Source organism: Loxodonta africana, chromosome 11 (genome assembly GCF_030014295.1).
Source record: "Loxodonta africana isolate mLoxAfr1 chromosome 11, mLoxAfr1.hap2, whole genome shotgun sequence".
Lineage (NCBI taxonomy): Eukaryota > Metazoa > Chordata > Mammalia > Proboscidea > Elephantidae > Loxodonta > Loxodonta africana.
The window spans coordinates 56,988,580-57,015,794 of NC_087352.1; the positions used below are offsets into that span (position 1 = coordinate 56,988,580).

The 27,215-nt window shown below is 47.7% G+C and overlaps 2 protein-coding genes across 22 annotated transcripts in view; both read left to right on the plus strand.

The window, feature by feature from the left end:
• Nucleotides 1–1,324: 1,324 nt before the first annotated feature.
• Nucleotides 1,325–19,272, plus strand: MBD1 (methyl-CpG binding domain protein 1). Of its 21 annotated transcripts, XR_010323450.1 has the most exons (18): nt 1,326–1,499; nt 2,906–3,040; nt 9,739–9,853; nt 9,959–10,125; nt 10,213–10,295; nt 10,535–10,575; nt 10,949–11,095; nt 11,254–11,382; nt 11,734–11,850; nt 11,935–12,003; nt 12,644–12,811; nt 13,155–13,451; nt 13,551–13,688; nt 14,055–14,189; nt 14,274–14,335; nt 17,512–17,657; nt 18,749–18,840; nt 19,121–19,272. XR_010323450.1 is itself a non-coding variant. In XM_064294535.1 (17 exons), exons 2-17 carry the CDS (start codon nt 2,931–2,933, stop codon nt 17,504–17,506), a joined length of 1,944 nt encoding a protein of 647 aa, XP_064150605.1. In that variant the 5' UTR covers nt 1,325–1,499; nt 2,906–2,930; the 3' UTR covers nt 17,507–17,626. The 21 variants fall into 21 exon arrangements, 20 of the variants coding, with proteins under 20 accessions (XP_064150605.1, XP_064150601.1, XP_064150596.1 ...); XM_064294535.1 differs by lacking the exons at nt 18,749–18,840; nt 19,121–19,272 and adding an exon at nt 11,547–11,621 and having other exon boundaries at nt 1,325–1,499; nt 13,596–13,688; nt 17,371–17,626; XM_064294516.1 differs by lacking the exon at nt 18,749–18,840.
• Nucleotides 19,273–20,364: 1,092 nt separating this feature from the next.
• The window catches only part of CFAP53 (cilia and flagella associated protein 53), a 45,979-nt gene continuing 39,128 nt past the window's right edge, over nt 20,365–27,215 (plus strand). The window contains exon 1 of the mRNA XM_003406300.4: nt 20,365–20,545. Coding sequence (XP_003406348.2) covers nt 20,477–20,545 — 69 coding nt within the window. The 5' untranslated portion in view covers nt 20,365–20,476. The remainder of the gene's footprint in view (nt 20,546–27,215) is intronic.

Here is a 27,215-nt window from a genome sequence, read left to right on the forward strand (position 1 = left end):
GGGGAAGATGGGCAGTGGCACACCTGTATTTAAGAGGGGCCGTAGTACATGGGGAAACCCTGGTGGCATAGTGGTTAAGAGCTATAGCTGCTAACCGAAAGGTCGGCAGTTTGAATCCACCAGGCGCTCCTTGGAAACCCTAAGGGGCAGTTCTACTCTGTCCTATAAGGTCGCTGAATGGGAATGGACTCCACAGCCCCGGGTTTGGTTTGGTGGTTTGGGGTAGTACATGGGGAGGGAGCAAGTACACAGTTGGCACCTATTCTGTACTCTGCAGGACCCCCTTGGGCTGTGGGGATGTGACCTGACAAGGGAGAGACCAAGGTTCTCAGCTTCTCATTTTGGGACAGTGGGTATACAGTTAGCACTCATGCAGCGTGTGGCTGATCTGCTACTACTGTGTGAGCGGGAATCTACTCCAGACTAGCGGTGGATTTAGGAACAGACACAAGCTTCTTCCCTGTGGGGGCAGGTATACAGCAGGAGCCCGCAGTCCGTTCCCGGAACCCCGGCCCCGCCCCCTCCGGTTGCAGGGTGTATTCAGTCCCACGGCAAGACCTTGGGGGGATGGCACGCCCTCGCTCGGTCGCACAGCCGTGCCCACTATTTACCTGCAGCGGGCACCGCCCCCCCCCCCCCCCCAGTTCCCTCGGAAAGAGGTGCGGCTTGCGCGCGGCACGACTCACGGTCTCCGCTCGCTCCCTCGAATGTCCGGCGGGGAGGGGAGTGCGGGACACAAAAGCCCATGGGGCAGGTGATCGGAGGCAGAGACAGCACAGGCGCGACCCAGACGAGAGGTGGTAGATGCGGGCGCCTGCTGGAAAAAGGGATTGGGCAGGCACAGCCCTAGCCGCTGACACGTCCCTCCTGCCCGTGCACACCTGCGAGAGACAGACGGGGAGAGCTGAGAGTCCAGGCTGCAACAAGTCTGGCAGAAAAACTCGCGCTGCCTGAGAAGGGGAGTGCGCAGGCGCAACCCCAGCGTTCGCCGTTCCTTCCCTTCCCGACACTCGGGAAGGGATGGAGAGCGCAGGCGTAACTCCAGTCCTCCACTCACCCTTAGTTTGGGACCGGACAGCGCAGGCGCAAACAAAGTGTTGGTGGGACTAGTACGCGCCGGATGGGGAAGTGAGATGCGCAGCTGCTGCAGATATCTGATAGGACAGCGAGCCACAGTTGGATGTCAGTGCGCAGGCACGGCGGGTCCGCAACTTGCGCGCGCAGTTGTGGAACATAAGCACGCAGGCGCAGGAACTTCCCCACTAAGGGCATGTGCTGGCAGAGTATTAGTGCGCAGGCGTGCCAGGGGCGGTGCCCAAGAGCAGTCAGCGGATTTCCGGTTCCGTGAGTAACGAACGGCTGCGGCGGCGACAGCTAGGACTTAAGAGCGGCGGCTGCTGAGAAGGAAAAGTAGGACGATGCAAAAGGGACAAGCCGGCCTTTTCGCCATGGGTCCGGGAGCCTAGAACGGCGGAAGCTACCAGCCCGTCACTGAGCTGGTGAGACAGCCCTAGGAGTGGAAGTGGGGAGCGCCCAGCTGGAGGATGGAGAGAAATTGGGGCTCAGAAAGCTGACGAGGAGGAATGAAGGGCCCTCAGACCAATGAGAGGGAGGAATGGCGGCGTCGGAATGCTGAAAGGGAGGAATGGGGGGATTTAGGAAGAGGACGGGGAGGAATGGGGTTCGGAACGCTGACAAGTAGGAGTGTCGGGATCATGAAAGAGGACAGAGAAGAATGAGGGACTCAGAACGCTGAACGGGAGGAATGAGGGGCCTTCAGGCCGATGACAGAGAGAGATGGGGGCGTTGGCACGCGTGGAAGGGAAGAGTGGGGTGCCCATATGGAAGACGAAGAAGGATAGTGATCAGACGCTAACAGAGATGGCATGATCTCTAGATGAGAACAGACAGGGATGTAGGAGGAGTTAGAATGTTGAGAGAAATCAGAGTCTTAGGTTGATGAGAGAGGAATGGAGGATGAGAACCTAGAAGAGGAGGAGTAGGGAGCTTTTTCGCTGTAGAGGAGAGAAATTGGGTGATTTTCTGGCTGGCATTGAGGAGAAACTGGGTCAGAACACTGAGAGGGAGAATAATTGGGGGAAGCTCTTGGGCTAAAGAAGGGGGAGGAATGGGAGACTTCCATGCTGAGGAAGAGAAGGAATAAGTGACGCTTCAGGCCAAGGACATGGAGGAGTTGGGGACTCTTGAACAGAGGAAATAGAGATCATAACACTGAGATAGCGCAATAAGAGGACATCAAACAGAAGGAAGGAATGGGAGAGTTAAAACAATGCAGAACAGAAATTGAGGACTCGAGTAGATGAAGAAGAATGGGTAGGCAGAATACTGAGGTAAAGTACTTGGGACCTAAAAAAAAAAAAAGTCCGGATGAGAAGAATGGAAATCTCTTGGGCTGATGATCGAGTGAAATGAGACCTCTCAGGCTGAGGATTGGAAGTATGGGGGTCTCAGACTGACAAAGGGGAGAATTGGGGGCCCTTAGGTCAAAGACAGGGAGCGTATCCTGGGTCAAGGCCAGGGAGGAACAGGGAAAGACTGAAAATTTCCTCGGTTGGCAGTAATGAGAAATGATGGGCTCCCAGCTTGAGAATTGGAAGGAAATGGGGATCAGGATACTGAAAGAGAGAAATGGGAGTCCTTGGGTCAAGGATGGAGAGCAGTGGAGGCTACTAGGTCAAGAATAGGAGTGAATAGGGAGCTCCTGAACCCAGGACAGGAGAGAGTGGAACAGGAGTAGGGGTTTTCCTCTTCCATGGATGGGCTGGTTGCCTGTGGCAGGTCCTGAACAAGTATTAGTGAATACTAGGGCTGTGTGTGGCCTGGGGCACAACTCATCCCTTCTTAGAGCCTCAGTTTCTCTCATTTCCCCCGCTTTACCTCACAGGCCACCGTCTCTTCCTGTGGCACCCATGGCGGAGGACTGGCTGGACTGCCCAGCCCTGGGCCCTGGCTGGAAGCGCCGAGAGGTCTTACGCAAGTCAGGGGTTACCTGTGGGCGCTCAGACACATATTACGAGAGGTAATGGGTGGGTTGTGGGCAGAGTCAGGGATGGGGCTGAGCCTGGTTAGCGGCAGGGTGAAATCAGAGGATGTGGTATGGGTGGGGTTAAAATTTTACATGTAAACAGGTAGATATTCAAGTTCATAAACACAAACTTTTATATATGTTTTAGAATGTATTAGTGACGTAGATGATAAAGTTTTTACATTCGTTTTGAGTGTTTTTGTCTCTGAATTGCTAATATTATAGGGGAATATGGTAAAACTACAAATATGATTACTTTTTATATTTAGTTACACACTTATTCAAATATTTATATGCCCTGGTGGTGCAGTGATTAAGCACTCAGCTGCAAACTGAAAGGTCAGTGGTTCAAACCCACCAGCTGCTCTGTGGAAGGAAAGACCTGGCAATCAGCTCCCATAAAGATTACAACCTAAGAAGCCTTATTGGGCAGCTATACTCTGTCCTGCAGGTTCACTGTAAGTCAGAATTCACTTGACAGAAACTAACAACAACATAAAACTTTGAAAAATAGTAAATAAACATAAATATGATTGTCAAGAACTATGAAAGTATTGAGTCAGTGTCTAAGATAGCCAAGAAAAACACACCTTGACACAGGCATAGGTTGGAATAATGCTTTACTTACATAGAGAAGAGACAGATAACGATTAGTTCCACATATCAGTCCCCCATGGCCAGCGGGTCTCACTCCACAGCCAACACAGGGTTGATGGCCTGCATGCACCCATCTTCCTTGCTGTAGGCCAAGAACTTCATCCCCTTCCTGGCTGTTATTAGTTGCTGTTGAGTTGGCTCTGATTCATGGGAGCCCCGTGTACAACAGAGTGAAATGTTGCCTGTTCCTGCGCCATGTTCACAATTATTAGTATGCTGCTGTATACTTTGAGTGCTTTCCAGCTGGCTTATCTTCCAGCACTATATCATACAGTATCCTTTTGTGACCCGTAGGATTTTCACTGGCCAGTGAAATTTTTTGGAAGTAAATCGACAAGCATTTTTTCCTGTCTGGGTCTGCAAGTTCCACTGAAACCTGGTCACCATGGGTGACACTGCTAGTATGTGAAATACTGGTGACATAGCTTCCAGCATCATAGCAACACGCAAGGCACCACAGTACAACAAACTGACGGATGGTAGCCCTTCCTGGCAGAGACTGAAATTGTGTGAGGGTTGGCCAGGTGCCGTATGATGTACATACTTAAGCGGTACAAAGATAGTTTACTGCACATCCAGAATAGAGAAGGAGTTTCCCTGATAAGGAAGAAGGAAATGAGACAGAGGGAGGCTTAATACCCAGCCTTCATTATCAGGGAATGTTCAGGGCCTAAGGCTCTGATTAGGCTATCTAGGTGAGATAGACTGTTTTCCCACAGAAAGATCTGAGATTTTATCCTTGGGGCAAGATAATAAGTGAGCATGTAACAGTTTTGTGGATGCTATTAGAAGATATGAGACTCCTGGGTCAGAGATTAAAGACAGTTTACTACTCACAGCAGTAGCAGTACCCAGAGTATCATCATTTTTGTTCGGGTTCTCCTCATGCCAGTTCTTACAGAGTGACGTGAAGAGGGCTAAATGGCACCTGCAGAAGCACTGGGTTATGTTACAAGAGAAGAACCCTGAGCTTGGGGAATAGAATCTTTTATAACATTAGGATAGTGACTGTGCCTTCCCTTTGGAAGGAGATCCTATCTCAAATTCAAGAGATATACAGGCATGTTTGAAAAGATACTCAATTAAAAAAGGTATTGTATTGCTAGCATATTTATGTGTTATTTAACATTTGTGTTCCTATTTATGGTTATTTTTATTTATTGTGCCAGCATGTGTTGTGTTGTTAAGTAAAAGTAGTGCCTAACTTACAGTTCTGGGATTTAACTTACAGTGGGATTCTGTTCTGATGACTCTGTCATAAGTCCAATCTGACATAAGTTGAATACTTCACTTTTTTTTTTTTAAGTTTTCATTGTTGTCTTTAATTATCAGTATCTTTATAAATCCGATCTTTGTTGTTGTTGGGGGTTGGAAACATTACACAGAAGGTAATAGATGTATTTTAATATACACGTATATATATTGGAAACCCTGGTAGCGTACTGGTTAAGTGCTACAGCTGCTAACCAAGAGGTCAGCAGTTCAGATCCACCAGATGCTCCTTGGAAACTCTGTAGGGCAGTTTTACTCTGTCCTATAGGGTCGCTATGAGTTGGAATTGACTCGATGGCAGTGGGTTTGGTTTTTTGGTTTTTTTATATATACGTTAAAAAATACGTAAATAGTAAAAGTTTATTTTGGTGATAAAGAGTTGGATGATGTTGACATTTTGTCAGTTACGGTAACAGCTCTACTTGTGGAAGGTTCTGGATCATCTGGATTATCCCTGAGAATGGGGATGGTGTTTCTAGTCAGAAGGGTAGCGAGAGTTGTCTGTATGGTCTTTTTCTTTTTTTCTTCATCTGTTTCACGGTAACATCTCAGTTTCCCCAGTCTGCCTGTTGACTTTAGCAAAGCAATCAATGTTGGGTCCATATTTTCAAGCAACTGAAGCCCCTGATTTAGTTTAGAGAAATCTCCAGCTAATTCTTTCACTGTAGAATTTTTGATAACTTCTCTTCTTTCTCTTCGTCATTATTTCTTCTTTAACATTTCTTTTCTCTTCAAAACCCGTTAAGCACTGATCTGTCTGTTCCCCTTCTTAATGTATGAGCTGTTCCACATTGGCGATACTGAGCTCTAAATTCAGTGTTCTTGCATATGGACGATTTTTCCACTGTATTATCCTGATCAGATGCTTGGAGTGTGTTCACATAACTCAGCAGTTTTTTCCATATCCCCTGCATGCATTTTCCCATAACCTCCTCCAGGGAAGATGCAGTGTTCTGGATATGCTGAATGTTTGCGAGTTAACATCTGCAAATAACATCAGCAAATTGCTCCCTGAAACATTGTGTATAGTACATATGATTGGTGATAAGGTGTTCTTGTGTATTGAATTGTGTAAAAATGGCATGGGAGTGATGTCCGATCTCCTCTGACTTTGACGGGGAAGGAGAATCAAGATCAACAGCCCAAGGTTGATTCTTATTCCTATGAGGCAGAGGTCAGACATGCCTCCTCTTTCCTCCATGTTTACTAATCCTGATACCAGCTGTCCCTACCACAACACTCTCTACTTCTCTGCTGGGTTTGATAATTCATTGCAGTGGCCACACAGAACTCACAGACCATACAATTATGGGGTTTGTTACGGAAGTAACAGATTACAGTTCAGGTCCAGGAATGCTCAAGATAGAGCTCTTCCATCAGGACAGCCTCTTCTCAGCTGTGCCTGCAAGCCTGCCTCTCTCTGGCCTCTTGGCCTCTGCCCTGCTCAGACAAGTGTTACAAAGCTCTTTCAGCTCTGCCAGCAAGTTTCCTGAGGCACCCTACTCCACCAGCAAGAAATGCCCAAAAGCGTTCAGCTTTCTTCTTCCACAGGCCAGGAATCCCACTGTGCTATCTCCTGCCAGTCTCTCCTGCCCCCTTTTCCCTGCCACTGCTTCTCACTGTCTTGAGTGTTATAGCTCTCTCTCTCATGGTCTCCTGATTCTAGGAGCTTTTCAGTGCAGGGATCCTGGGTCCAAAGGAAACACTCCTCTTTTGGCTGTTTTTGGTGGTGATGAGATCTTCTCCCTGCTTTTGAATTGGCTCTCTTTGTAAGACTAGTGGGATGGCAAAACTGACCAATCCCCTTGGTGAGCCAGAGTTATTCACACAGCCCCACCCAAACACTTGAATCGACTTGACAGCAACAGGGTAATGGGGACGCAGTCACTTGGGTGGGAGTTACAAGACCGTAGCAAGAAAGGCCACACAAAAGTGATCCATTGCACTGCAAATTGTGTCCCTCAAAAATATGTGTTGTAAATCCTAACCTCTATGCCTGTGGTTATGAACCCATTTTGGAGTGGGTTGTCTTTGTTACGTTGAAGAGACGGGATTAGTGTGGGGATCAAACCAGCAAGTGAGTAAGCAGATGGGAGGAAGAGAAATGCCAAGGCACTTGGAGATCGCCCAGGAACAGAAGCTCAGAAGAGACAAGGATCTTCCTCCAGAGCCAACAGAGAAAACCTTCCCCTAGATCCAGCACCCGGAATTTGAACATCTAGCCTCGTAAATTGTTGAGAAAATAAATTTCTGTTTGTTAAAGCCATCCATCAGTGGTATTTCTGATATAGCAGCAATAGATAACTAAGACAGCATTTGGTACTGAGAAGTAGGGGTGCTGCTCTAACAAAACCTACCATGTGGAAGTGATTTTGGAACTAGGTAATGGGTAGAGGCTGGAAGAGTTTTAAGGTGCTTGATAGTAAAAGTCTAGATTGCCTTGGAGAGACTGTTGGTAGAATCACGGATGTCAAAGGCAGTTCTGGTGAGGGCTCAGAAGGAAGTGAGAACTATAGAGAAAGTCTCTTGTTTCAGAGACTGCAAATGGCACGAGCAACAGAATATTGCTAGAAATGTGGACATTAGATGTGCTTCTGGTGAGGCTTTAAAAGATGATGAACATGTATTTGGACAATGGAGAAAGAGTGATACGTTTGATGCAGTGGCAAAGAACTTATCTGAATAATGTTCAAATGTTTGGTGGAAGGCAGAACTTATAAATGATAAACTTGGGTATCTAGCTGATGAGATTTCTAAGCATGATCTTAAAGCAGTCACGTGGTTTCTCTTTGCTACTTATAGTAGAACGCAAAAGGAAAAAGATGGACTTAAAAATCAACCGTGCAAAATGAAAACAAAACTTAAATGTTTGGAAAATTCTGTTGCGCAAACTAAGGACATGTATCCTAGAATTTCCACTAAGAACTTGGCTACACAATCTTTTGTTAAAGAAATTAAGGAAGCCTGTGACTGATGGCTCTAACCAGCCACCACAGCAGAAAACCCATCAGCTTAGACTGAAGGGGTACAGGGAAGAAATGCCATCTGCCTCTTAGAATTCTACAGGCAGGAAACAGGCCAAAGGAGCTACACCTCTTCTCCTCCAAGAAAAGAAAAGGACCATCCCTGGAGCAGCTCGGAGATCAGCAGAACTGTTGGAAGGACCATGGGAAGCAGGAGCTTCTTGGTTTCAAAGGGTGAGGCCACCCACAGTCTCCTGGATCTCAGTGGTGGGGCCACAGCCTCCTAGGTTTCAAAGAGTCTCATTTTCGGCAATTCGGTTCTAGTACATGGGGCTGCTGTTAGGGTGTGCCGGGGGATGGTGCCACTGCCCAAAGCTGAAGGGGTGAGGCTGCCATGCCCTAGGGGCAGAAGAGTGGAGCCTGCCAGGGCCAAGGGGATGGGATTGCCACTCAGTTGGACTAGGAGAATGTGGCTGCCCAAAGCAGAGGGAGCAGAGTTGCTATCCCAGTGAGCTGAAGCCCAGGGCCGAGGGGCCTCCATCTAGAATCTGGAGGGCGTGGCCAACACCCAAAGCCTGGAAGGTGAGACCATTGCCCAGGTGGTCTCAGAGAACAGAGGATTATTTTCAAGCCTTGAGAGCTAATGTAAATTTTTCTGCTGGGTTTCGAACTGGCTTGGTACCCGTTATCCCTTTGTTACCTCCAGTTTCTCCTGTTTGTAATGGAAATGTCTACTTGTGCCCCATCTACCATAGTACTTTGGAGATAGGTAACTTGTCATCTAGATTTCACAGGTTCACAGATGAAGAGGAGTTTTGCCCCAGGATGGAATGTATCTGTAGACTCACCCATGTTTGGTTTATGTGATTCAGAAGATGAGACTTTATACTTGGAGGTGATTTATGATTTTTGTGATGATGTGATGGGTGAGTGTGTTTTGATATGACAAGGATATGAATTTGGGGCGGGTTAAAGGTTTGGAATGTTACGGACTGAATTGTGTTCCCCCAAAATACATAAATTGTAATCTCTACGCCTGTGGTTATAACTCCCTTTGTGAATGGGTTGCCTTTGTTATGTTAATGAGGCAGGATTAGTGTAGGGTGTGTCTTGAGTCAATCTCTTTTGAGATATAAAAGAGATCAAACAAGCAGCCAGTAAGCAGAGATGGGGGAAGAGAGATGCCAAGCCACGTGAAGATCACCCAGGAGCAGAAGCTCAGAAGAGACAAGGACCTTCCTCCAGAGCTGACAAAGAAAGCCTTCCCCTAATTTGGACATCTGGCCTTCTAAGCTGGGAGAAAATTAATTTTTTTGTTAAAGCCACCACTTGTATTTCTGTTATGGCAGCAGTAGATAACTAAGACAGAATTTGGTATTGAGAAGTGCGGGTGCTGCTCTAACATACCTATGATGTGGAAGTGGTTTTGGAACTGTGTAATGGGTAGAGAAAGAGATTTAAGGTGCCTTACAGTAAAAGTCTAAATGGACAGAAAAAAAGGATAGTTGTAAGTGCAATTCATCATAATTTGGATACATCGTAGGTTGGGGACTACTTGTATATTTGTATCTGTTGAACTACTTATTAATGTTTGTATACATGTATTTATATTCATATTTTATGCCCATATTATTCAACGTTATTTGGAGTGGGGCCTGGGTGGGGTTCTCAGGCAGGTCCCAGGCTGCCTCCTGTATCCCACCAGCCCTGCAGGCCAGTTTATCAGTCCTGTGGGAGAGTTGTGTGAGTGGAGTGGCAGTGGATCACTTTGGGTGCTAACCCTTTCTGGTTCACCCCTAGCCCCACAGGAGACCGGATACGAAGCAAAGTTGAGCTGACCCGATACTTGGGCCCCGCATGTGACCTCACCCTCTTCGACTTCAAGCATGGTGTCCTATGCTATCCAGCCCCCAAGGTACTTCCATAATGTGGGGTGCCTAGGCAGGAGTGGCTGTGTCAGCCACTCACCTGGCAACCCACTCACTGGCCTGCATTCCCCTGCTCTCACTTCCATCTCCAGGCCCATGTTTTGGCTGTCCCCAGCAGGAAGCGGAAGAAGCCTTCAAGGCCAGTCAAATCTCGACAACGTCAGGTTGGACCTTGTAAGGGTGATGTTAGGAAGGAGGCCCCGGGGGATGAGACCAAGGCTGACACTGACGCAGCCCCGGCTTCATTCCCTGCACCTGGGTGAGTGTTGGCCTGGGGTTGAGCTAAGTGGGTGAGGGATGTGGCCCGAGTACACTCAGGGCCCCACACCCATCTTTCCCATCTCAGATGTTGTGAGAACTGCGGAATCCACTTTTCTGTGGATGGCACCCGGAGGAAGCGGCTCAAGACGTTGTGCAAGGACTGCCGAGGTGAGCGGCCCCCAGGGGGCATTGGGAGACGGAAGCTGGAGTAAGCTCAGTGTCAGGTGAGGGTGGAGGTTGAATGGTAGCTATTGGAACAGAGGCTGCTGGTGTGTTTGGAGGCTGAGTGTTGGAAGTATCAGGCGTGAGTTGAGGCTGAATGGTGGGAGTCAGGACAGAGGTAGTGGATGAGGTCAGGTGTTCGGTGCTTACTTTCCACTTCTCTCCCTCCCTTTGTCTCCCCTCAGTTCAGAGAATTGCCTTCAACCGAGAGCAGAGGATGTTTAAGGTAAGCATGACCGGCCTCCTCTTCACAACCCTGTGGTGGGATCAAGGTGTGTTAAGGGCTGATGGAAGGTCTAAAGGAGTGGTGTTGGGTCCACAGGGTGTTGGTCTTTGTATAGGGAGCTAGCTGTGGGTCAGCAGATATAGTAGTGGAAGTAATGGAGTGTCAGCAGATACAGTGATGAGGCTAACAGGGGACCAGCAGACACAGTGATGGCAACTGATCAGTAATTACCAGATACAGCGATGAGGCTAATGGAGGACTAGCAGGCACGTTGGTGGAGGCTGAAGTTGGATCAGCAGACATGGGATGGGGAGTCCATGCTCCTAGGGCACCCTGCCTGGGTCCATGGCCTCACCCTACCCTTTGCTGGCAGCGTGTGGGCTGCGGGGAGTGCACAGCCTGCCAGGTGACCGAGGACTGCGGGGCCTGTTCCACCTGCCTCCTGCAGCTGCCCCATGATGTGGCCTCTGGGCTGTTCTGCAAATGCGAACAGAGACGCTGCCTCCGGATTGTGGAGAGGGTGAGTCGGACACAGTCAGGTGGGGTGGGCCTGAGGCTCGCCCTGGGCTTTGCTTATTATGGCCCAAGTTGTGATCCTTAGACCCTGACCCTCATGCCCCTGGCCCCTGGCACTCATGCTCTTGGGCCCGTCCATCACGCCTACGGCCCAACCCACAGAGCCGAGGGTGTGGAGTATGCCGGGGCTGTCAGACCCGAGAAGACTGTGGCTGTTGCCGAGTCTGCCTCCGCCCACCCCGCCCAGGTCTCAGGCGCCAGTGGAGGTGCGTCCAGCGGCGCTGCCTGCGGGTGAGTTAGGCTGGTGGGCCAGGGCTAGGGCAGACTTATTCTACTGTTAAAGTTGGCGCTGCTGCTGCTTCCTCCCCACCTGGCCTTACCTACCTCATGTTTCCTTTTTCTCCCCTACCCCACGCTCACCTCCCTGGTCCCTCTTACCTGCCCCTTTCTGCCAGCACCTTGCCCACCGCCTCCGGCGCCGCCATCAACGATGTCAGCGACGCCCTCCCCTGGCTGTGGCTCCCCCTGCTGTGAGTGCCCCTTTCCACACACTGCCTACCTGTCCCATGCATGCTTTCTGCACTCGTAGGGGTTGTGTATCTGCCCAAATCACTCAAATCACTTTTTTCGGCTCTCTCCCAGGGCAGACATGGCCGCCGCAGAGGAGGCTGTGACCCCAAGATTGTTGCCCGGCGGCACCCCCAAACCCAGCCGTTGCCTCCGCCACCCCTATTGCAGCCTCCTGAGTCCACAGAGCTGGTGAGGCCCTGGCGGGCAGGGGAAAGGCCCAACCCTAATCTTACTCAGTACATGCCCTGACCCCCGCCCCATTTGCCTCTGCAGCACCCCAGAGCCCTGGCCCCCTCGTCACCTGCTGAGCTCATCTATTACTGTGTAGACGAGGACGAGCTAGTGAGTGGCCCCACCCCACCTGGACACGATAAGCCTAGACTTTTCCAGTGTATTTGGTTAACCTTAAAGAAGGAGATGCTGTAATGGGCCTAATAGGGGAACAACAAGGCGCAGTAATAGGTACTGCTATGGAGTGAGCAGAGTGTGGGGGGACACTAATACGGAATCAGCAGGCACAGTGACAGTGCCCAGTGTAAGATGAGCCAACACTGGTTGGGTTGATGACAGGATTAGCAGACACGTTGATGGGACTAATGGAGCAATAGGTGTAGCAACTAGGGTTTCGTGTTGGACGCGCAGACGTGGTAGGCGCAGTGATGGGAGCTAATAGACGATCAGCAAAGTCTTACTGGAGGAGGAGGTCAAAGACATTTTTCTAGGACATAGTGGGAGACTAGCAGGTATAGCAATGGATGGAACACCCACAACGCTGAGGTGTCGAGGGCTGGCCAGCACAGTAATTGTGGCTGTGTGGGACTAGCAAACACTGTGGTGTGACCAGTGGGGAGTCAGCAGGCTGAGGCTAGGGTATGACTAGCTCCTCCAGTAGGACCAATGGAGGAGCAGCAGGACCAGCACTAATGATAGGTTAAGTGTGTCCTCTCTTAGTCCTAATGACGGCCCCACTCCCACCCTCCAGCAGCCCTACACGAACCGGCGGCAGAACCGGAAGTGCGGGTCCTGTGCAGCCTGCCTGCGGCGGACAGACTGTGGCCGCTGTGACTTCTGCTGCGACAAGCCCAAATTTGGAGGCAGCAACCAGAAGCGCCAGAAGTGCCGTTGGCGCCAGTGCCTGCAGTTTGCCATGGTGGGTGGAGCAGGAAGGGTTTTGTGGGTAGGATAAGTTGGGCCAGGCATTCCAGTGAGCAGGCTTGGCAGATGGGTGGACTGGGCAGATGGCTCCTGCAGCTTGGGAGGGGTGGGCAGGGCATGGGTTTGGCTGAGGACTAGCAAACATTGTGCTGGGGTGAATGAGGTCTAGGTGGTACTGGTAGTGCTAACGGGAGACTGGCAGATTCCATGAGGGTCTCATGTGTAAGCAGATACCGTGCTGGGTTTCATGGGGGATCAGCTGGCACATTAAGCAGGGCGGGATGGGTGTGGCTGGTCATGGTATCAGGATGCCATAAGACCCCCATCTTTCCTTGCAGAAGCGGCTCCTACCAAGTGTCTGGGCAGGGTCTGAGGATGGAGCAGAGCTGCCCTCACCATACCATTGTCGAAGGAAGCCTGTCTCTGCCCGCCGGCGCCAGCCTGGGCCCACTCTGGAATCCCCCTTGGTCATGCCCATAGCCCTACCTGGCCGTGCCCAGACTTCAATGAAGCAGGAGACGGGTGGTAGCTTTGTGCTGCCCCCACCTGGCACTGACCTTGTGTTCCTACGGGAGGGCGCAAGCAGTCCCGTGCCAGTGCCTGGTCCTGCCCTTTCCACAGAGGCTCCATTGCAGGTGATCCTTCTCCCCCACTTTATCCTGCCCTTCTTGACCCCTACCCAGCCTCTTGCCAGGAAGCTAGGGCCAAGTCAGCTGCAATCCTCCCTCATGTAGGAGTCCCAGTGCCCTGGCCTGAGTTGGGTTGTGGCCCCAACACAGGTGAAGCAAGAGAAGGTAGATGCCCAAGAAGACTGGACACCGGGCACAGCCATCCGGATTTCTCCTGTATTGCTGCCTGGCTGTCCCAGCAAGGTGGGGTCAGCGATGGGTCTTTTGTTGGTGTTATGTGGGGAGGAGTGTAAACAGTGATGGAGAGCTACAGTGGTGGCTTGAGCGGAGCAATAAGTGTGCTGACTGCAGCCCTTCTGCAGAATTACCCCGCCTGTCTAGCAGATGCCCCACCCTCTGCAGTCCGCTACCTGTGCTCGCTTTGCTTCCTGCTAAGAGAAATGGAGATCTATGAGGAATAGTAATGAGTGCAGCCTGTAGGCAGAGAAATGGTGCTTCTGTGCCTAACTGTGATGGAGGCGGGATCGGTGGACACATGGATGGTTAGCTGATAGAGACTTTCTTCAAGCTAACCCTGCCTAGCTAGCTGTTGCCTGTTTCTTTTCTCAGGCAATAAACACAGGCCTGAGACCTGTGAAGCAGGAGCCACCTGACCCTGAGGAGGACAAGGGGGAGGAGAATAGGGATGATTCTGCCTTAGACCCAGCACCAGAGGAGGAGGCAGGAGGAGCTGGCACACCCGTGGTCAGTGTTGGGGAACGCCCCACCCTGCCCTGGCCCTCTTAGCCCCGCCCACCACGTTGACCGACGATGTTAATTCTTCCCCAGATCACGGAGATTTTCAGCCTGGGTGGAACCCGCTTCCGGGACACAGCGATCTGGTTGCCAAGGTGTGCCTCGCACAGTGAGGGGTGGGATGGGGTGGGTGCTGGCACCTCCAGGCCCAACAGGCTTCAGGTCAGTGCTGTCCTTTGAAGTGGGGCAGGAAGGCCTTGATGCCCTATGATGAGATTTGAAAGAAAAAGGAAGGAAAGCTTGATCCCCATCTCCCTAAGAATGTCCCACAGGGGTCAGACTTAGATATATACATTCTTACTTAGAAAATCATTATTTAGGGGTGTTGAAGGCCTTTGAAGCCTCCAAGAGATGACTGGGTGAGATGTCCTCTGGCAGTGGGCAGTGTGTCACAGAAATGGTGCCGGGCCAAGAGGTGGGGTGGGCAGGAGAGCTGTATCCTGAGCTGGTCAATATGCAGCTCTGTGACCTCAGGCTGGTCCTAACCCCTTTTGAGAGCATCATCCGTGGGGTGGGGCTGGCCTGTGAGTGTTTCTTGAGCCTTTCCTGGGTCTTTTTTGAGGTTACTAACTCAATCATTTCAGCTGCTGCACAGAACTGTCCCCGTAAGCCTGCCATTAGGTGCCTGTGAGGACTGGAATGGTGGGGAAAAACAGGGGAATGGTGCCTCCTGTAGAATGTTTACAGGCCCTGCACAGAGCCCAGACGCAGGCAACAAACTATTGGCCTAAGCACTTGGGTCTCTCTGTTCCTATAAACTAGCTGCTACAGGCCAGAAATCCCTCCACGTACACAGCAGTGTTGAGATACAGTAGTGAAGACAGTGAACCCCGTTAAGTTTAGCCTTCGAGAGACAAAGGATTCCTGCTTACAGCTAGCTTGTAATCTAGTTTGGGACACGGTTACCCTGTGCATGAAACTATTACATATCAACAAAAAAGGTAATGACATGCTGTAATGTCTATAATGGCAGTTCTTAAAAAGAGAGGAAAGAGAAAGGATAATTAAGGGGAAATGGACGGAGGGCATCGAGTAGCAGGAAGTGGTTTTGTGTTGCTCCATTCTGTACACAGTAAACCTCATTCAACATACAGACCTACTCCCTCTTCTCTAGGTCCAAGGACTTTATAAAACCTTGAACTAGAAAACATTAGGTTAGAGGCTTCTGCAGATTAGGATTCAAAGTGATATTTACGGACTGGTTTTATGAGAGAGAAAACTGATCTACTCAGGGATTGAACCATAGATTGGTTGCCAGGGTTTATGTAGGAGTCTATAGGAATGGGGAAAATCTACCACCAAACCAGAGGAGCAGGCCTATTCAGTACTTTGAGCTTGTAGAGAAAGTAAAAAGGAAAGGAAAAGAGTAGAAAGTTGTGCGTTTGCTCCAGGGGTCTGAGTTGGATCAGAAGTGTGGGTATTAGGGGTGGGGAGAGGGATAGAATTAAAGCCTCTACAGAACAACCTAGACAGCTTATTCTCATCAACAATTTTAAGTGGCTTCTGGATTAGACTGGGCAGTGTCTCTCAAATATTTCCTCAGGGAGTCAGCAGTTGAAAATGTAATGTGAATAAATAAGAAAGGAACTGCTGTTTGGTGAGTTCCTCCTGTGGACCCAATTTATTTAATCTGCAAAACAGTCTTTAGGAGGATATTGATTTTGCCCATCTTTACAGATGAGAAAACAGATGGAGAGAAATAAATTAGCATGTCCAATGTTAAATAGCTAATATTGGTAGAGCCTAGAATCAAACACAGGCTGTAAACATCTTGTTCTTTAAGCCACTAAACTACACTGTAATCCTATACACAGTAATGGGTAACAATATTACAGTGACAAGTTTTCAATGACCTTGAAAACACAAAGTGAATTAATATAAATATTATAATAAACCATTTGTACCCCTGCCTCCAGCACAGTCTAGGGAGTGGCAAGGTTGTGTGTGGATGGGGTCACCTTGTTTTCAGAGCACCTGCAGGTCATCCCTGTTCATCCAGAGACTAGGTTCTTCCCAGGCTGTGGTATTGCATAGGATTCTTTAAGCTTTAAAGGGCATCCTTCCCGTTGGCTCCTGTCCATTTTGCTTGTCACTCTGACTCCCCCTCAGCCAAAATGGTCTTCAGAGCTGAACCTGCCAGCCTGGATCCTTTGTCCTGACAACTTGTCTCCCCTGCCCCTAATGACCTTTGTGCTTGTTTTTTTTTTTTTTTTTTTTTTTGCTAGAAAGCTTGAGTTCCTTCTTTGAGTCCTGTCCAAGGGCCAGTCCTGACTCTGCTTCACTCCCTCCAATTCTTCATTCATAAAATGCCAAAAACATGAGACCTGTAATTTGTTACTTAGCCAGCTTTACAGTGCTGGGACAGGGTGAATGTCTCCTCAGATCCCGTACCCTAGGTACCTCCTTTGCCTTACCCTAGTCCAGGCTCTGTTGCTTTAGATGATTGATTCAGGTGTGGATTAGCCATTTCCCAATTCTAATGCACACCGTGTAGCCCTCTGCCACCCTCCTCAGCCCCTTCCCCTGCCCTGCCTTACGTAGTTCACTCTAAGTCTAGACTCTGGATAATCTGATATCGCTTTGCTTGCTCGAGGATCTGATCACCCAACGCTAGTATTCTGGTGGTTCTGACAGTGCTGTTCTAAAAAAAAAAAAACCCAAAGCCATTGCCATTGAGTCAATTCCAACTCCTAGTGACCCTATAGGACAGAGTAGAACTCCCCCATAGAGTTTCCACGGAGCACCTGGTGGATTCAACTGCCGACCTTTTGGTTAGCAGTCACAGCTCTTAACCGCTGCGCCACCAGGGTTTCCAGTGATGTTCTGAGTACAATTTATTTGGTTATTCTGACTCATGAGTTAAGAGTCTTGTATCAGTCAGGGTACAATCAGAAAAGCAGAACCATTAAGGTAAACATTATATATATAAATAAACCAACTTCTGTAATTGTATACGGTCAGATCTATATGATAAATCCCTTAAAATACATTATGTGTTATGTACATATACGCGTGTATGTATTTTAAGGAATTTATCATAGTGGTCTGACTGTGCAATTGTGGGAGCTGGTTTAACAGTCTCTGTAAGGCTGTTGTCTTTGCATCTAATGCTGGAGCTTGAAGTCTGCAGGGCAGGCAGTCGGGAAGGGAAGATGGATGTAAAGTGTGGGCGAGCGAGGACATACTGGAGCCCACGGGCAGGACCTGGAGCCCACGAGGATGGCCTGGAACCCATGTCAGTCTCCCACCACCTCCAACTTCGATGATGTAGGTGTCCTGCAGAAGAAGCTGGTGCCCTTCGTCACAGACTTAACTATACATCTGGCCCAGGAATTAGAGAAGCAGAAGGAAGATCCGGGAAGGGTGGAGCAGCTGCAGGCCTGGCTACAGGCCTGGCTGCTGCCCCACACCAACGAGGTGAGCCAGCAGATAAATGACAACCTGTGTGAACTGCAACAGCGCCTGGTGCCGTGCACCAGTCTTCCAAGTGTAAAAACAATATGCTACTGCTTCACTTCTGCCCTCCAGTTATCACACAAAATGTCTCTTGTGGCCCATCCTAACTGGAAACATATGGGGAGGGGAGTTCTGGAAATGTAGCCTAGCCAAGGTGACACATTACAAAGCCACTCTGCCATGAATCAGCTCCCAAGGGTCGCACTACTCACCTGAGGATAACTTGGTAAAACTGCGTTGCTGAAAATGCAAACCTGAAGACCATGGATTTCATGGTGATTCCAGCAAGTACAGAAATTCTGTCAAGCGAATGCAGAAAAAAACTTGCTGGTCTCTGCTATTTTTGTGTCATTCATTCAAGTGTTGAGAACCTGGCTCATGGTAGACACTGTACTTAGTACTGGGATGCAGATATGAAAGAGATATGATCCATGAAATTTTATTAAATGCATCAGTATATTACAAATCGTGAATGGATTTCCAACTTTATCATGGAATTTAATGGTGGAAATGCAGAATTAAGGAAATTATCAGGACAGTCCTTGTGTGAACCTTGCTGGGGAACAGTAGGAATTAGAAGTAATTTAAATAATTTCTATCCCTAGCTGTTCTATTTTAAAATTATTTTAAAATGCTTTTTATTGTCCCCTTTACTGATTTATATATTGTTTCTTTTGAATGGGTCTTGGTGGTAAGTGTTGACTGCCTCTGAGAATCTGGGATAGTGGGTGGTGCGATCAAGGTCAGGTTCTATCAAGGTCCTCCCTAACTTGAAGGACTTTGGGTGAATCATTTCTCTGGCCTCAGAGGGGGTCGGCTGAGGCTCACCACGCCTTTGGCGTCGGTCAGGCCCGGCCCCTACAGCCTCCGGATGGGCCTGCAGGGGGCGCCCACACTGGCGGCCGGGGTTCTGGCCCGCGGTCGTCCCACAGGGATTGGGAGACACTGCCCCTCAACCCAGGCCTCGGCCGTCCCGGGGCGTGGCCTCCGTGTGGCGGAGACGCTTGTCCCTGGGCCGGAGGAAAAGCGACTCCTCAAATGGTGTTAAACAGGCAGACCCGAGCTGTAGTTAAATTACTGGGCACGGCACGACGAGCTCAGGACCGACGCTGGGATGTCCGAGGGCTGCTGGGTACCGCCAAGGGTCAGCCTCCCCGTCGCCTCCAAGAACTCACTCCGACGCGACCCTCCGGGCTGCACAACCTCAACCCTAAGTCTCAGCGCTCTTCCCAATCCCTGCACTGGTTTTAGGGTGTTGTCCTTGCCTCTCTTCTATCCTAAGGGGTGTGGCGTGGGGGGTGGTTCCGCCCAGACCAACCCGCGGCCGGGCGCCCCTGGGACTTGAAGGTGGAGGAACCGCCCGGAAGGACAGCGGTTTTGAACCAAAGCAACGATCTGACTTCTTTCTCTTTTGTTTGTTTCAGGCTACGTAAACTCTTAGCAGTAAATGAAAATGAGTATTTTACCGAACTGCAATTGAAAGAAGAAGCATTATAGGAGGAGGAAAAAAAAAAAGACAAAGAATTATAAAAAGATTATTAAAAGAGAAGAAAGACATTATTTTATGACTCAAAAGCTGACCCAGCAATTCAGGAAATGGAATTCAAATCCAGAAACCACATAAAAAACCTGAAGTGTGTGAATTACAAATGATTAAGGAATGCTAATACACAGTAAATGGCAGCCTTAAGTGGGTATACACAGCAGTTAATTAGTTCACGTCAGTGGTTGACCTAATACTGTTTTTTTCTCTGCTCGGGTGTTCTGTACTCACCCCAACTTTAGAATGGGAGTACCAAAGTGTCATTCTTAATTAGCCTTTAGGTATTAGCTGCCACCTTGCTCTTGACTGAAAATGCAGCTGTGGTACTCCACCTGTGCTGAGGGCCCGGTCTAAGCTCCCTGATGTGCGTTGCGTGTTTCCTGCCTGGGATCCTCAGGGCCTGATTACTTGTGGACTTCTGAACCACGTCCTGACCCCGGTCCACTGTGACCCTCGGCTTTCAGACTCTTGGTCTTTATTGTGCAAGGTCATGTGACTGCCTCATCAACCCATTTGATCTGCCCTCATCCTGGGCTACCCCAAGTCTAAGCCCTGGTTTCTGCCCAGTGCAATAGGAAGATTTTATTATCAATAACAAATTTTTTTTATTCCTGATGGTGTGGGGTGCAAGAAACTTAGGCTCTCAGCTTTGTCTTAGTTGTAACATGACAAGACCAGCTGTTCCATCAACCTGTAAGTTTTTTGTGAGGCTCAAAGGTTTTATGTGTGAAAATACTTTGCAAACTGTAAAGAATTATATAAATAGAAGATTGTCCTGTGATGATTATTACTGGCATCAAGATTAATCTACAGATAAGTCACGAAATTTAACCTTCCCACAAAATGTTCCTAAACCATTTTCAGGCATTTAGACTGATTACAGGATATAAAGAGCAAAGTCTTTGGGAATTATGATTAGAACTTCGCCTTCTCTTCGGGTTAAGAAGGCTTTTTCTGTTGTTATGAATGAACCCAGGAGGAAGGGAGCGAGACTGGCCGGGGATCTGGCAAAGGGCGGGGCGAGGATCGCGCACCCTCCCCTACCCAACTCCAAGAGGAAGTCGCTAGTGCCGGGGTCTATGGTCCCCATGGTGACGGAATCAACTTCCGACCTAGCTACCCACCCAGCGAGGTGTGCGGTGGCAACCACACCGCCGCACAGCTGCTGCGGCGCACGCTGGTTGTCGCGGTTAGGGAACCGCGGTGAACGCCGCTCACGTTCTGAGGGGACTCGAAGATGTACAGCCAGCGGTTTGGCATCGTACCTCGGGAGGTTAAGGGCCCCACTCCCAAGGTGGTGCTCGTGGTAAGCGCGGCTGTGTGCGGGATGCTACCGCTTTCTCCTCCCCGAGGCGGACCCCTCCCTCCCCACAGCCCAACCGGGCCCCCAGCCAGGGCCCCTTAAGGGACGCAGGTGCCTGATGGCGATGAGTTAAATTTTGAAAGGAGGAACAATAAGGAAAGTCAGTCTCATCCGCCTTTTACCTCCTCCGGCCCTCCCCACGCTCCCAAGAAAGTCCTCCTGCCAGTCATAGTATTTAGATACTGTATTTGGAGAATCACCACTTGGAATCTTGGATCCTTTCTGTTTCCAAGACACCGAAGGAGGTTTGTCTCCTTGCGATGTGTGTCGTGGAAAGGGCACTGGGGCAGACGGCAGAAAATCTGGGCCTGTGATACAGCTGTATGGTCCCTGGCTGGTCTTGCAACAGGTCGTCTGTGGAAGGGGGGTTGGGCTGTGAAGGATTGTGAGCAGTTACAGAGCTTTTTCTGTGTCAGCTCAACTCAACCGTGACAATTGCTGGACAGAAATGGCCCCACAGGCTTTGAAATAGAACTGTTGGTTGTCTCTAAGCCTGGGGTGGTGGTGGAGGCTAGGGAGTGCTGCTTGCTGCAGAATTTGGGTCCTAGACACAGGTAACAAACTGTTGGTCGATGCACCAGAATTCCTTTGTTCCTACAAAGTAGTTTCCACAGGCCAGAAACCCTCTATGTTTGATTAGGCAATTGCAGAGGTACTGGTTGAGCCCCTGCTGTGTGCACCCTCACTGGGGAAGACAAAGCAGTGACTACAATGAGCCATGGAAGATTTACCTGATCCCTACCTTCAAGGCGCTTATAATCTAATTGCAGAAACAGCATGCTCATGCATAAAATCATTAAAGGGTAGCATAGTAGATACAAACCAAAGCCGTTGCTGTTGAATTGATTCTAACTCATGGCAACCTCACATATTACAGAATAGAATTTCTCCATAGGGTTTTCTTGGCTGTAATCTTTATGGAAGCAGATCACCAGGCCTTTCTTCCATGGCACTGCTGGGTGGGTTGCAGCCACCAACCTTTAGGTTAGTGCCCCACCCAGGGACCTAACACAGTAGATAGTGATGTGCTATATTGTCTGTGATGGCAGTTTTTGGAAGATAAGGCATAATCAAAGAAAAATCACAAGGACGCAGTTTAATTGTGCTCCACGTTGCACATAGCAAGTCTCAGTCAACATAGACCTGCTCCCCCTTCTTTAGATCCAAGGACTGTAGGGTCTGAAGCTGGAAAGCAATAAATAGACTGGATGCTTCTACAGAATGTAGGGCTCAAAGTGTTATTTACTGATAGGCTCATAAGGGACAGAAACTGATCTACTTTGGGTTCTGTATCCAAACAGAGTTTAGGGGCTGGACCACTGATAGGTTCCGATACTTGTGTTGGAATATATACAGACAGAAAAAAAAAAAAAATTACCACCGAGCCAGGGGAGCAGGCCTATTGAATACTTTTGTATGAAAAGAGAAAGGAAGAGAAGGGCAGGATTGGTACATCTGCTCCTCGTTAGGTGTCTGAGAGATAAGTGTGGCTGTTAGAGGTTGCAGAATTGTGTTGAGGGAAGAATTAAAACCACCAAGAGATGAGATTTGGCCCCTAAACAATTCCTCCAGGGGAATGCAATTAAAAATGTAATGTCTGAAATAATGGGGACGCCAAAGGAGCAGCTGTTTGGTGAGTGCCTCCGCCTCCTAGGGACTCAATTATTTAATCTTCAAAACAGTCTTCTTAGAAGGAAATGTGTTTTGCTCATTTTTGCAGGTTAGAAAACTGAGACTCAAAAAGATTAAGTAACTTGCTCAAGGTCACACAGTTAATGTGTAGAGGCCAGCATCAAAGCCAGGCTGTAAGACATTGTTCTTTAAGATATTAAACTGTAACCCTAGAAACTATAATTTGAGATTTTAAAGTAACAAAAGACTTCAGCGACTTTGAAAACACAAGGCAGTTATTAAATCCTGCAGTTTCAAGTGGCCATGTCTTCTCTGGTAGCCAGTACCACACATGGCTTTTGAACACCTGAAAACTGCTTAGAGTCACACGTTTAAGTGATAATATTTTGGAGATATTGGGTTAAATAAAGTATATTTGAAAATTAATTTCACCTGTTTCATTTTACTTTTTACTTTTTAATGTAGCTATTAGAAATTTTTAAATTACATATCAGTTTTGCACTATATTTCTATTGTGCAGTGCTGGTTTTGAGCAATGCCAAGACTGTGCCTTGATCAGCATCATCTTGTTATTAGAGAACTGCAGGTCATACTGGGTCCTTCCAAGGCCAAATGGCCCTACACCGGATGCCCCAGGCCCCAAAGGGCTTCCTGAGGCCCTGGCTACTGCTCATGCTAATTTCCCACTCTGCCCAACCCTGTGCCACTCTTCAGCCAAAATGTACATCAGAGCCTGGCTCCTGTCCTGACAACCTGAGTCACTGTCCCTTCATGACCTTGGTGCTTGGTTTCTGTTCTACTAAATAATAATTTCTTTTGTAAGGATTAGCACAAAACTGGTTCCTATGAGGCAGAGGTTAAAGGTGTCCCAAATGTCCAACTCTTTCAAACTGCTGTACCACTCCATCATCTCTAACAACTACTCTCCTTCCTCTTAGTACTCTCTCTCCCCTCTTTGGGATCAGTAATTCCCTGCAATGCCTTACAGAACTCACAAACCGTACTTACAGTTAAGTGACTTATTAGCAAAGTAATAAACTGGGGTTGGGATCAACTTGGAAGTAATAGAAACAACTCATGACTCCGTTCTTCGATCAGGACAGCTTCTTGCCCTCAGTCGCTGGGCCCTGCTGATCTCCTGGTTCTGTTATCTTTGCCTGTTTCACTCTTGCTACTGCTGTGTCACCATCTCTCACCATCTTCTGTGTTACAGCTCCTTCTTTCTCTCTGTGTCTCTCTTTAAGTCTAGCGGAATGGCAAAACTGACCAATTCCCTCCTTAGGGTTCCATACACCTTATTTGCATGGTCCCATTCCCACAAGGGTGCCATGCACATTATTTACATTATTAGCAAGCTATCCAATCCCCTTGGTGGGCCACAAGCATCTCATTTGAATAGTCCCACCAGTCATTTTGTGGGAGTTACAAAGACTATGACTAAGCCAAAAATCAAACCTGTTGCCATCAAGTCAATTCTGACTCATAGCGACTCCATAGGACAGAATAGAACTGCCCCATAGGGTTTCCAAGGAACAGCTGGTGGATTTGAACTGCCAACCTTTTGGTTAGCAGCCGAACGCTTAACCACTGTGCCACCAGGGCTCCAGACTATGACTAGAAGGACCATATTAAGTAATTCACTGCAGTGCATCTACTTATCCCATATGTCTACTGGGAGCATGCTCTGTGTTCTGCCTAAGGTGCAGTCTTGTCCCTGCTCTGTCTCATTGTCACCACGTTTGCTTTCATAAAATGCCATAAATATTGGAGAACAGTAGTTTATTAATTAACCAGCTCTGTCAAGTCAGATTCGACTCATGGTGACCTTATGTGTACAGGGATGAAGCATTACCCAGATTGGTGCCATCATCATGATCATTGTATGTTTGAGTCCATTATTGTGGCTATGGGGTCAAATTCACCTCATTGAGGGTTTCCCTCTTTTTTCATCAGCCCTCTGCTTTAGCAAACATGATATCTTTTTCTAGTGATTGGTCTTTCCTGATGACATGTCTAAAGTAATTGAGTTGAAGTCTCACCATCTTTGCTTCTAAGTTACATTCTTGGTTGTATTTCTTCTAAGATTGATTTGTTCATCCTTCTGGCAGACCACAATATATTCAATATTCTTTGTCAAAACCATAGTTCAAACATGTTAATTCTTGTTCTGTCTTCCTTTTTCATTACCCAATTTTTGCATGCATCTGAGGCTACTGAAAAGACCAGGGCTCAGATGAGATGCACCTATGACATCTTTGCCTTTTTAAACTTTAAGAGGTCTTTTGCAGCAGATTTGCCAAATGTGATACATTTGATTTCTTGACTGCTGCCTCCATAGACTTTGGTTGTTGACCCGAATAGAATGAAATCGCTGACAACTTCAATTTCTTCTCCATTTATTATGATGTTGTTTATTGGTCCAGTTGTGAGGACTTTCGTTTCCTTCATGTTCAGGTATGATCCATACTGAAGGCTGAAGTCTTTGACCTTCATCAGTAAGTGCTTCAAGTCCTCTTCACTTTTTTGCAGGCAAGGTTTTGTCTTCTGCATATCGCAGGTTGTTAATGAGTCTTCCTCCAATCCTGGTGCCTTGTTCTTCTTTATATAGCTGGTTGACCAGGTAGCTGTCTTCCAAATTTCTTGATATAAACTGGTAAGTGCTGCCAGCATTGCATTTGTTGAAGCATCTCAATTGCTATTACTTCAGTTCCTGGAGTCTTGTTTTTCCCTCAATGCCTTCAGTGCAGCCTGAATATCCTCCTTCAGTACCAGGAGTTACCTTCAGTATCATACATTATGTTCTGAAGTGGTTGAACTGTTCTTTTTGGTACCGTGGCTCAACATTGATCTTGTATCTTCTTTTGATACTTCCTACATTCAATTTTTAACCCACAGACTCTTTCAGTATTGCAACTTGAGGCTTTAATTTTCTGTTCTTGCAACTTGAGGCTTTAATTTTCTGTTCTTTCAGCTTGAGAAAGGCCGATTTTGTTCTTACCTTTTGGTTTTCTAACTCCAGGTGTTTTCACATTTCATCGTAACACTTTAGCTTGTCTTCTTGAGGTGCCCTTTTAAATCTGCTGTCCACCTCTTTTACTTCATCATTTCTTCTGTTCATTTTTGCTTCTCTGCACTTAAGAGGAAGTTTCAGAGTCTTTTATGACAACCATTTTGGTCTTTTCCTTCCTTTGTGTCTTTTTAATGATCTTTTACTTTTGTCATGTATGTCTTTGATGTCATCCCACAATTCTTCTGGGTTTTGGTCATTAGTGTGTCAAATCTGTTCTTAACATGGTCTTTAAATTCAGGTGGGATGTATTCCAGGTTGTACTTTGGCCCTCATGGACTTGCTTTGATTTTCTTCAGGTTCACCTTAAACTTGCACATTAGCAATTGATGGTCTGTTCCACAGTCAGCCCCTGGCTTTGTCTTGATTAATTATATTGAGGTTCTGTATTGTCTCTTTCCACAAATATAGTTGATTTGATTCCTATGTAATCCATCCAGCAAGGTCCACATGTATAGTTATCAATTATGTACTTGGTAAAAAAAAAACATTTCTAATGAATAAGTTGTTGGACTTGCAGAATTCTATCATGCGACTTTGGTGTAGTTTCTATTTCTAAGGCTTTATTTTCCAACTACTGATCCCTCTTCTTTGTTTCCAACTTTTGCATTCCAGTCACCAGTAATTATCAATAAGTCTTGATGGCATGTTCAATCAATTTCAGACTGTAGCAGTTTGTAAAAATCTTCAATTTCTTCATCTTTGGCTTTTGTGGTTAGCCCATAAATTTGAGTAGAAATTGTATGTCTTAGGCTGGGTTCTCCAGAGAAGAAAAGCCAGTGAAGCATAGATGGATGGATGGATGGATGGATGGATGGATGGATGGATGGATGGATGGATGGATGGGTGGGTGGGTGGGTGGTTGGGTGGGTGGATGGATGAATAGTTGGATGGATAGATAGATATATAGAGAGATTTATATCAAGGAGATGGCTCACGTGGTTGTAGAGGCTAGAAAGTTCCAAGTCTATGGGTCAGGCTAGAGGCTTCTTCTGACTCATGTAGCTGCAGGGGCTGGTGAACCCAAGGTCAGCAGGTCAAACAACAGGCCTCTAGCTCACAGGCTGTGGAGGCTGATGAATTCCAAGATCAACAGGTAAGCTGCTAGCTCAAGTCCCAAGAACCAGAGGTCAGATGAGAATCCAGAGCAAACAAAAGCCAGTGAGCTTTGCCAAAAAGTCCATGTATACTGGATGCAGACCATACCCTCAAGGAAACTCCCTTTTGACTGATTGCTCATAGCAGATCTAGTCATGGAAGCGATTACATTGTATGAGACCTCGGAGGTGATTACATCATTACATAGTTGCCAGACTACATCATAACTGCCAAACCACCGAGAATCATGGCCCAGCCAAGGTGACACACAACCTTAATCATCACATCATATTAACTAGTCTTTCTTGTAGGTGTATGGATATTAACCCATCACAGAAAGCATGGTATTTCAGGGTAGCTCTTGAAATATTCTTTTTGATGATGGTGCAATGCTGTTCCTCTTCAACTTGTTGTTCACAGCACTGTAGACCATATTATTGTTGGATTTGAAATAGTGACAGTCCATTGCAGTTCACCGTTGTCGTTAGGTACCATCGAGTCGATTCTGACTCATAGCGACCCCATGTGACAGAGTAGAACTGCCCATAGGGTTTCCTAGGCTGTGGTCTTTATGGAAGCAGATCACCAGGTCTTTCTCCTGCAGAGCCACTGGATAGGTTTGAACCGCCAACCTTTCAGTTAGCTGTGAGTGCTTAACCTTCGGCCACCAGCGCTCTCTTTAGCTCACTAATGCCCAGGATGCTGATCTTCATTTGTTCCATTTCATTTTTGATGACTTCCAATTTTCCTTGATTCATACTTTGTACATTCCACATTCTGATTACTGATGGATGTTTGCTGTGTTACTTCTCATTT